The sequence below is a fragment of the Phytophthora ramorum genome (genome assembly GCF_020800215.1).
Source record: "Phytophthora ramorum isolate Pr-102 chromosome Unknown Phyram_PR-102_s0012, whole genome shotgun sequence".
Lineage (NCBI taxonomy): Eukaryota > Oomycota > Peronosporomycetes > Peronosporales > Peronosporaceae > Phytophthora > Phytophthora ramorum.
The window spans coordinates 1,383,685-1,393,899 of NW_027150658.1; the positions used below are offsets into that span (position 1 = coordinate 1,383,685).

Here is a 10,215-nt window from a genome sequence, read left to right on the forward strand (position 1 = left end):
TGGGTACTTGACAGCGCTTCCACCTTCGAGGCCATCACCACGAAGCGCAGCAGCGCCATGATATTCCACAAGGGGGTCTTTTCGACGATTCAATCCTTCTGATCGAGAGTCCGTGGTCCTCGCGAGGAAGCACTAAGCTGCTTGAGGTCCAAGTGCTCTCCGCATCCAGATGTCGCGGACTACTTGCTTGAGCTTGGGACCAACAAGCACGACGCTGCCAGACGCACAACGTGCGGCAGTACTTAGTGGAATCGACGCTGGCAGAGACCCCGTACGTGCTCGCTGGGATTGCCCATAGTACTGCTCTACCCAAGGTTGGTTTTACGGGAACGGCTCAATTCTTCAACCGCTGGCTCAAATCTGTCCCGACACATGAGATTTGAGCCAATTCGTGTCATTCATACCAAACTGCGAAGTCACTGTTGGGTTCATCCGTGTGCGTGAGCCACCAGAATCGCTACATTGGCCTCGGACATGCACGACACATTCCATCAGAAGTTCGTCATGAGTAGTAGAGCTGAGTCTTGCGTGGCGAAGCTTCGTTAATAACAAGCGGGGTGCCCTCTTCACTTGGCTCAAAGCCGAGCAAACGGTACCCCTGCGCGTCAAGATCATCCGTATCTTCGCGTTTGGAGATGTCGAGTCCATACGGGAGAACAAGCCCCAAGACCACGACGACTAGCAGTCCAGCGAAAACCCAAGTTATCGCAGGCACCGACATCTTCCACACGTTAAACATGTGCGGGTACAGCAAGGACCCGCCGATGGCGCCTACTCGACTGAAGCCGAAAGCGTAGCCCACGCCACGTCCGCGAACTTCGGTAGCAAAATTCTCCGGTGCATACACGAGGACACAGCTCCAACTCGCAGCAAGTAAAACGGAGACTGTGCAAGTGCCCAATACAACAAAAGAGCCATTCCAAGGTGCAAGACTGGTGACCAGTGCGACCACCGCTGCTGAGGTGGAGAATAGCGCCAACGGGAGCTTGCGGCCATACTCGTCAATCACCAGTGAAGCAAGAACACACCCAAAGACTTGAGCTAGCCCCAAAAGGGCCATGGTACTCCAGCGCTCAAACATATTAAACCCCCAGAGACTAATGAGCGTCGGGACATACACGCCCAACGCGTACGACGACACCTCCATCACAGTCCACAGCGCCCACAACACGAGTGCGTGCACCGGCGTGTCAAACACGGACGGCTTCACTCTTAGAGCACCACCCTGCACCATAGTCTTCTCCATACATTGCGACCCGTTTTCATGTTCATTCTCTAGTTCCGTCACCACTTGCAAGGCCTCGTCCACCCGGCCAACACTGGCCAGCCATCGTGGAGACTCCGGGATGCTGAGACGCAGCACACCTGCATACACCACAAACCCACAGATGACGAGATACGTGGCTCTCCAGCCGAGCTGCGGTGCTAAACCGAAGGCCAGCGCCACGCCCAAAACTCCGCCCACCCCTTTGAAAGCCTCCAACAGCGCCACCATGCGGCCTCTCATCGGCCGTGGGGACATCTCCTGCACTAAGACCGTGGCGGCCGGCAGCTCCCCACCGAGTCCAACACCTGCCACCACTCTAGCTGCGATCACTTGGTAGTGCTTGGTGGCCATGGCCGACAGGGCCAACCCCACCAACGACAAACTCATGGCCAGCAGTAGAGCCGAACGTCGGCCACGAACATCTGAGATATGGCCGAAGAGCGGGCCGCCCATGGCCGCCCCTACAAAGATCGCGGCGCCCAGAGCTTCCAGCGCGTAGGTCCCCATCCCGACGCTTTTGGCCACGAGGCGCCGCGTGAAAGCGAAAAGCACGAGTTCGGCTGCGTGCACGGCCCAGCTGAACCCCGTGAGGAGGAGGAGACGAACGTAGAACCAAGAGAGACGGGCATCGAGAGAGTCCAAGCGGCGGTGAATCGAGGCGACCATTCTTTCGAGTAGAGACGCACCGATACGATTTGCTGTTCGAATCTGAGTCGAATCTTGAAATGATCCCGATGTGATTCGGGGCTGTGTGAGGGCTCGTTTTGTAGTTGTAGACGATCGCCACTCTCCATTAGAGACGCTTTCCCAGTTTCACTAGTCAACTATTGCAAGGAGCCGACCGAATGCCTATCGGATAGATTATGAGTTATCTGCCTACGTCTACCGGATTGCGAACCGAGTTGTCCTACAATGAGTGTGAGGTCTTCCGCCCGGTTCGCTCTAGCTTGAGCCAACGACTCGTTGGGTTCCACTTGGCTAGCAAGTCACTGTCGTGATGTGAGCTGTTGTGTCCATAGAGGACAGCCCCGAAGACTGCTGCCACCATCAACCCGCCAAAAGTCCACGTGATCGCAGACACCGACATCAACCACACGTTGAACATTTGAGGATGCAGCCAGGAGCCAGCGGCAGCGGCGAGTTGGCTCGAGCCGAAAGCGTAGCCGACACCACGGCCGCGTATCTCCGGAGAAAAGGTCTTCGGTGCGTATACGAGTAAACAGCTCCAGGCCCCAGCGAGCAGAGCGGACACGGTGCAAGTACCCACGACAACAACCGGACCGTTCCATGAGGCATAGCTCAGAATTACGGCTACCACCACAGCTGAGGTAGTAAAGCACGTCAACGTTTTCTTCAGTCCGTGATCTTCCAGCACCAGCGACGCCAGCGCAGCTCCAAACACCTGAGCGACGCCCAACAGCGCCATCGTGCTCCATCTCGAGAACACGTTGAAACCATTAAGACTGATGAGCACGGGAACATACACACCGAGAGCGTACGATGACAGCGCCATGGTAACCCACAGCGTCCACATACTTGCCGCTCGAACCGGCTCAAATGTAGGTAGTTTCCCGGTCTCCATGAATTCTTCAGGCTCTTCCGTCACATCAATTGGGGCTTCCTGCATTATGGCTCTGTCGTAAACCAGTCGAGTCCCATGTGCGCGCTCCAGCTTCTCCATTACTGCAACTGCTTCAATAGTGCGACCCACACTTGCTAGCCACCGCGGAGATTCCGGAACCAGAAAACACAGCAAACCGACGTAGAGAATGCCGCCGCAGATGGCCAAGTACGCGATCCTCCATCCGAACTGCGGCACAAGGCCAAAGACCAGCACCACACCCACAACTCCACCAACACCTGAAAAGGCCTCCAGTAGCGATACAACTCGGCCTCGCATAGCTTTCGGAACCAGTTCGTGAACCAGAACAGTAGCAACCGGCAGTTCCCCACCAAGGCCAATGCCAGCCAAGATCCGCGCACTGATGATCTCGTAGTCCCTCCTCGCCATAGACGACAGCACCAAACCAACTAGTGACAGACTCTTTGCTACTAGGAGCGCCCAACGTCGACCTCGAGCGTCTGCAAGGCGTCCAAAAAGCGGTCCACCTACTGCCGCCCCAATGAACACACCACCTCCCATCGCTTCCACCGCAAAAGTGGTCATGCCGATACTTTTGGACATCGGACGTCGCGTGAACACGAAAAGCTCAAACTCGGCTGCATGCACAGCCCAGCTAAAGCCTGTGAGCAGCAGAAGGCGAACGAAGAACCATGAGGGATAAACCTCCAGGGAGTTGAGTCGACGGCGGATAGCATCCATGACGCGAAGATCGCTGCGAACAGAAGGACGCAGTGCCAACGGGCGCCATGAAATCGTTCTTGCTATCAAGAATACCTTTGTTGAATAATTACTACGTCTACAGCTCCGAATACAGCACCTCCTGACTGCGGACCACGTTGATGTCGTCGTAGTGCCGCTTCCAGCTACGGATTTCGTGGCGTTCGTCGCTATCTACGGTCCACTCGATCACGCGTGCCCGCCGAGAGAAATCGGACGCGCCATACGCTCGTCCGAAGCCCGTACCGCCTCCATAGCAGAGCTGCACGCCATCCACCAGGCAGCAATACTCGTTCACGTGGTCGTGACCTACGAACGCCGCCTTGACCTCGTTCATCTCGGACAGAGCGGACAGCAGGCGCAGGTTCATGCCCTGATCATGCACCCACTCGTTCTTCTCGCCGTTGCAGCCGTCGGCCGAGTACGCGAACTCGACCAACGGGATGTGGAAGAACATGACGGCGGGCAGCACCGAGTCTGCGCTGCTGTGGCGCTCAGCGCGTCCAGTCTCCGACAGTTGCCGGTAGTAGTCGATCTGGCTCTGCTTGATCCAGTCGTACTCGGAAAACACGTACGGGTACTTGTCCGTGAGCGCCTCCGCGCCCGAGTCCAAGAAGTACATCCGGAAGACGCTGTCGCCTTCGTCCCCCCACGGGCCGGCGGTCGGAGCCGCCACGTTGAGCATGTAGTTGCCAATACCGTCCACGGCCTCCGGTCCGCTCACAGTGTACGAGTAGTTCTTCTCGGACACCATCTCGACGATCTTCTCTCTAGGAAAATCTCCCTCTTGGTCGTGATTGCCGAACACCATGGCGTACGGAATGCCGCGCTGTTCGGCCGCTCGGGTCACGGCATCGATCGCTCGCTGCTGCGAGCTTGGGCCGTACACCTGCACGTTGTCTCCCGTGAACGCGATGAAGTCGGGGCTTTCCACGTCCAGCAGCCGCTCCACGAACTCGTACGTGAGCGCCTCGGAGCAGTCCTGGCTGGCCATGCCCGTCGGCACGCTGCTGCCGCAGCCAACGGTCGGGATGCCCGTGATGTGGAGGTCTGCCAGTTGAAGGATCTTGAACACCAGCGAAGTGTCGTCCGAGCTGTTGCGGGCCTGGATCGGCGCCTTCTGCGCCGTGGCCACCACGGCCAGCAACGCCAAGGACCACGCAACTGCGAACATCATGTTGGCCAAGTCGCGGAACTTTACAAATGGCTGCTCCGGAATCTCGGGACGGAGCCGGAGGATGGACGGAAGAGACCGAAACTGGAACAGAAACGCTTGGGGCCCGACCTAATCTGCATAAACTGTCGGCTGAATTGCCGCCAACCCGACGTTGGACACGGTTTCCCGATATGTGTCCCAAGCTGGCCCCCAGCTGTATTCATATAGGATACAAGAGCTGAGCTGTCGGTGACAACTACTAACTGTATTATCGTTGGACACCTCGATCCAGGATTATGCGGTACCAACACCAGCCTGAGTATGTACCGCATAATCGCTCGTTGCTTTTCATGGCGCAAGGACTCCGAAGCTGGACGAAGCTCCAACTTGGAAGCTCCCCATAATCAACGCCGCCATTGTGGCCGGTTGTTTACATTCGGCAAGTCACCCTGTTCGGCAACAACACGGCGGACAGTCAATCTCCGCTCTGATGGTGGCTCCGAGAAAGAGTTCGAGCGCATAGTGAGTTACAGGGCGACGAGTACATGAATCAAGAACATCTGAAGCCTCCAGAGCGACCTTCCATAAGAATTGAAGCAACATAATACCTAGCTAGTGACACAATAGATTTTTTTTCACCTTCACGTGTGCAAGACACACGTTAGCGTCCCAAAATCTTGCCTTTGGGAATATTAGAAATCGACCTGTTCACTAATCATTCCACATGCACTTTAATATTAAAATATATCCTACACTCGAACTGGCCGCCTTTCAATAGTTAGTTTTTCAAGTATTTACTTCTATACTAGGTATATGTACGTATGCTGTCCTGCATCTACAATTCGCCCTTGGCAGCGATCTCCTCATCCATGACGAGGGGCGATCCAAATTGCATCCCCGAGATTCACGATCAGATTCCAACTGTGCGAGTTCACACGCATCAATCGCTTGGATAGAAATGAAAAACTGTCCAACGGGGGCGGAGTGAAAAACGTTGCGACTAACGCTCAAAAGTGTGCTTCACTCGACACTTGGAAATCCCTCCTCCTCCCTCTACGTAATGGTGTCGATCAATTCTGCTGCAGCAGCTGAGGCCAGTCGAGTGTCTTCAACCGCATTGGAGACCGTGCACCAACGGTTGGATGCACTTGACGCTCGTCTCTCCTGGTTCTACGTTCGTCTTCTGCTGCTAACGGGCGTTAGTTGGGCTGTGCACGCCGCGGAGCTCGTGCTCTTTACGCTCACACGCCGTCTGGTGGCCCACGACGTCGGCATGGGGACCCCCGCTTTAGAAGCTCTGGCTGTTGGTGTTTTTCTCGGAGCGGCGCTGGGCGGCCCGCTCTTTGGTCACTTCGCGGACGCTCGAGGTCGTCGACCAGCTCTGCTGGCGGCCATGGCGTTGTCCTTGGTGGGGTTGGCCCTGTCGGCTGTGGCGAAGAAGGACTATCACATGATCGTGGCGAGAATTGTAGCTGGCGTCGGACTTGGAGGAGAGCTGCCGGCCGCCACTGTACTGGTACAGGAATTCGCTCCGAGACCTATGCGAGGACGTATGGTCGCGCTCCTGGAGGCGTTCACGGGTCTGGGCGGCGTCGTGGGCGTGGCGCTAGCGTACGGAGTCGCGCCTCAACTCGGTTGGAGAAACACGTACTTGGCTATCTGCGGTTGCGTCCTGTACGCGGGCGTCCTCCGCTTTGGCATCCCAGAGTCTCCACGGTGGTTGGCCAGTGTAGGTCGAGTGGACGAAGCTTTGGTCGTGGTGGAGAGACTGGAGTATGCTCACGGGAAACAGGCGCAGTATGACAACCTCAAGGTGCACGATGCACCGACGCCGGTGGCAATTGAGTCAACGGTAAAGACGAAGGCGTCGGCGTTCGACAAACCGGTGCACACGCTGGTGTTGTGGACTCTGTGGAGTGTGATGGCACTGTCTTCGTATGCGCTCGGGGTGTACGTGCCGACGCTGATCAGCCTCTTCGGCTTCAACATGTACGAGAGCTGGACCACGATCGCGCTCTTGCATGCGTCGCAAGTGGTTGGCTGCGTTGTGGCCTCGGTGATGCTGGAGACTCGTGGTCGCAAGCGGACACTGGCGTGCTTTGCTACCCTGGCATCAATCGTGTCGGTGCTGCTGAGCTATACGCCCTGGTACCGGATTGTGGTGGTCGGGGGGACCTGCTCTGTGTCTGCTCTTTTTGCAGGCACCTGGAGCTGTTTGTTGGCGTACAGCCCCGAGGGTTATGCTACGGATGTACGGGCTCGTGGGGTGTCCTATGCGTTTGGTTTCAGCCGTCTTGGTGCTGCCGGTGGTGCACTACTTTACCCTCACATGTTTGACGTGTGGCTCATGTCCGTGCCTGCAATCACGTGGGTCTTCGCAGGGCTCTTGGCTGCTACAGTGCTAGGCATTGTGATGCCCTACGGCTTCGATCCATCGACAAGTGGATACAGCAACGACCTCAGCGGCCCGAGCACTCGCGACTTTGATACCGACCTGGAATCGGGCGCCGGTCCGGATGAGGAAGAGGCTCCGCTTGTGAGGGTTAACGCTGGCGGACGCGAGGCAGCGCTTAGGCTCAACAAGCTGAAGAAGGACGTTACGATCAGCCAAGAGCCAGAGCAAGAAGCCTCACTACGAGTCCATGACTAGTTGGGGACGAAGCTTCGTCGTAAGTTATATGGTAGGGTGCCGTATTTTATTTTCTCGTTGGGTGAAGCAATACGCTGTTCGCTACAGACAATCCTCTCGGTCGTGATATCCTGAGTAGTGATACCCTCCACGGAGAGATATGGGGAGGGCTCCCGATGACCGTCACCATACAAGCACGAGTCAAATATACCTCTACCCTCTAGTTACTGGTTTGTGATACAAAACACGTCATTATCACTATTCAAAGGTGCTTAACTATTGCTAAGGTCCATTTGGTGCAGGACGTCCGAAGAAGTCGAGCATCGACTTTTGCTGCTTGTGGCCTTGTCTACACGCAAGCTCCTCTCTAAATACTCGCTGCATCGTTCGAAGCCCGATAACGTCCCTTGAACGGACCCCCATCGCACCGGCGGTAACGAAAAGTTGTGCTATCCATTGAAGACGCTCCTTCAGCTCCTCTGTGGACAGGTTTTCGGGCGTTGGATAGGTTGAAGAAGTGCTTTCTTCTTCTTCGTCCTCGATACCGCCATCACCGACATCTTGACCGCACCCATTCTCGCGCTCTGAAGACTCGACCCGGCAGAAATCTTCGTCCGTTGGTTCATCCGCGAGGATGTTCTCGTCCGGTGGGTTCAGCAGCTCTTCAACCGACATCGGATTCGAGGGGTGGAGACGCGTCAGCATCTCTGCCAGCTCGTTCACGATGTCATCCTCCACGCCCGGCTCGGCGTACTCGCACGTGTAGTAGTCAAGCAAGCCAGTCTTCTTCCAGCAGTTACTGAAGACGCTGGGAAGCAGGGCGTTCCAGCTCTCGATGCTCCACAGTACTGCCTGCTGTACGTCGACGCTGTAGAGCTGTTAAGTTCAAATGTACCAATTTTACGGCACATTTCTGCCTTGTAATAACTCCAGCGAGTGATAATGTGGTGGTTCCCGACGCTATCACAAAGGAGAGGATTGTCTGTACTTGTAGGTCAGCGTAATCTACGGGCTTTTAGTGCTGTTAGGATGTGAAATGTGTCACACCAGTCACGTTTGATGATGAAGGCTTACAGAGTCTGCAGCAGACAGACTGTACGCAGTACATGCTGGACCGTCCAGATCTGCTCTTTATCCTGCCAAAACGTGTCCACTTAGCCAGACTATTATAGTTCCCACGCTTGTCACTTTCAAATTGGCAGCGGACCAATCCACACCATGCCGTACCAAGCTATCGAGTCCCCACAAGAATCACTCCCAGCGTCGCCTCAAAAGTTTGTCCAGCCGAGCTCAAGCATTGAGAAGCGGCTCGACTCGCTCGAGCCTCGCTTGTCATGGTTTTACATTCGACTCCTGTTGCTCACTGGAGTGAGTTGGTCATTTCAAGCCGCTGAACTCGTGCTGCTCACCTTCACACGGGTACTTGTTGCAAACGACATCGGAATGGGAACACCGGTTCTCGAAATCTTCGGGGCCAGCATTTTCATGGGAGCCATGGCTGGAGGCCCAATCTTCGGACATGTTGCAGACGCCTTCGGCCGACGGATGGCGCTTTTGATTGCTATGGTGCTCTCATTGGGAGGACTGGCTGTATCAGCCCGAGCAAACGTTGAGTACGTGCTGATCATTGGGCGTGTGGTGATTGGTCTTGGACTCGGTGGCCAGTTCTCATCGACAGTTGTACTTGTCCAAGAGTTGGCTCCACGCGCTATGCACGGCCGAGTAGTGTCACTACTGGACGCTTTCTCGGGTATCGGTGGCATGATTGGCATCGCCTTAGCCTTTGCTGTGGCGCCTCGACTGGAATGGCGTACTACATATCTGGCGGTTTGCGGTTGGGTGCTTTACGCTGTAGTGTTGCGCTTCACCGTTCCTGAATCGCCACGATGGCTGGCTAGTGTCGGTCGTACGGACGAAGCTTTAGCGATGGTGCAAAAGATCGAACTCTCGCACGGCACACAGCTACCGCTCCACGATATCGACGATGAAATGCTCGAGTTCACTGCTGCCCCAGATTCAGCGTTTTCGTCATCAAGATGGTTATGGCTCCAGCGAATGGCTGCTACACTCTTCCTTTGGATTTCGTGGGCTGCCATTACACTGTCTTCTTACGCTCTAGGGGTTTACGTCCCGACACTTATCAGCCTCAACGGCTATAACATGTTCGCCAGCTGGAGCACCATTTTGGTGTTGAGTGTCGCCCAAGTGCTCGGTTCTGTCGTAGCTGCATTGGTTGTGGATACTTACGGACCACAGCGATCGTTCTCAGGGTTTGCAACGCTGGCTGGTATCATCTCCGTTGTGTTGAGTTACGTGCCTTGGTCGCGTGGCTGGGTTGTTATCGGCTCCTTCTTGGCGACTGCGCTACTTGCAGGTTGCTGGAGCTGTGTCCTCACGTACACGCCCTGGTGCTTCACGACAGTGCGCCGGGGACGGGGAGTGGGCTACGCTGTCGGAATCAGCCGCTTGGCCGCTGTCGGTGGATGCTATCTGTATCCTCATATGTTTAATGTCTGGACTCTGTCGGTGCCTGCGCTCTGCTGGATCTTCGGCGGCGCGCTGGTGGTCATTGCTGTCAGCGTCGTACCGTTTGGTCTAGTGACTTGGAGCCAAATAATTGTTGGCGCAGATTCGTATGTGTGCGGATCAGAAACCGACCTAGAACCTGGTCTGAAGTCTGGAGGCAGGACTGGGTCGCTAGTAGAAGGTGAACTAGATGTAAAAAGAGCTTGACAATGGCATGTACTCTTTGGTTAACTATGGGTATTCCGTAAGCTCTCCTCGCGGTGGATTCAATGCAATCTCTGGCGCATGGATTTGTT

At 55.6% G+C, this 10,215-nt stretch overlaps 4 protein-coding genes across 4 annotated transcripts; 1 reads left to right on the plus strand and 3 right to left on the minus strand.

Annotated features, from left to right (window-relative positions):
• Nucleotides 1–502: 502 nt before the first annotated feature.
• Nucleotides 503–1,933, minus strand: KRP23_11680 (putative niacin/nicotinamide transporter NaiP; the record flags this gene model as incomplete). The annotated part of the gene is made up of 1 exon (XM_067882249.1): nt 503–1,933. One exon carries the CDS (start codon nt 1,931–1,933, stop codon nt 503–505), a length of 1,431 nt encoding a protein of 476 aa, XP_067740517.1.
• Nucleotides 1,934–2,174: 241 nt separating this feature from the next.
• KRP23_11681 (putative transporter svop-1) lies at nt 2,175–3,590 on the minus strand (the record flags this gene model as incomplete). The annotated part of the gene is made up of 1 exon (XM_067882250.1): nt 2,175–3,590. The coding sequence occupies one exon, from the start codon at nt 3,588–3,590 to the stop codon at nt 2,175–2,177; it is 1,416 nt and encodes a 471-aa protein (XP_067740518.1).
• A 97-nt stretch (nt 3,591–3,687) lies between these two features.
• KRP23_11682 (putative inactive purple acid phosphatase 29) lies at nt 3,688–4,785 on the minus strand (the record flags this gene model as incomplete). The annotated part of the gene is made up of 1 exon (XM_067882251.1): nt 3,688–4,785. The coding sequence occupies one exon, from the start codon at nt 4,783–4,785 to the stop codon at nt 3,688–3,690; it is 1,098 nt and encodes a 365-aa protein (XP_067740519.1).
• A 1,039-nt stretch (nt 4,786–5,824) lies between these two features.
• Nucleotides 5,825–7,414, plus strand: KRP23_11683 (putative niacin/nicotinamide transporter NaiP; the record flags this gene model as incomplete). The annotated part of the gene is made up of 1 exon (XM_067882252.1): nt 5,825–7,414. One exon carries the CDS (start codon nt 5,825–5,827, stop codon nt 7,412–7,414), a length of 1,590 nt encoding a protein of 529 aa, XP_067740520.1.
• Between the last annotated feature and the right edge of the window lie 2,801 nt (nt 7,415–10,215).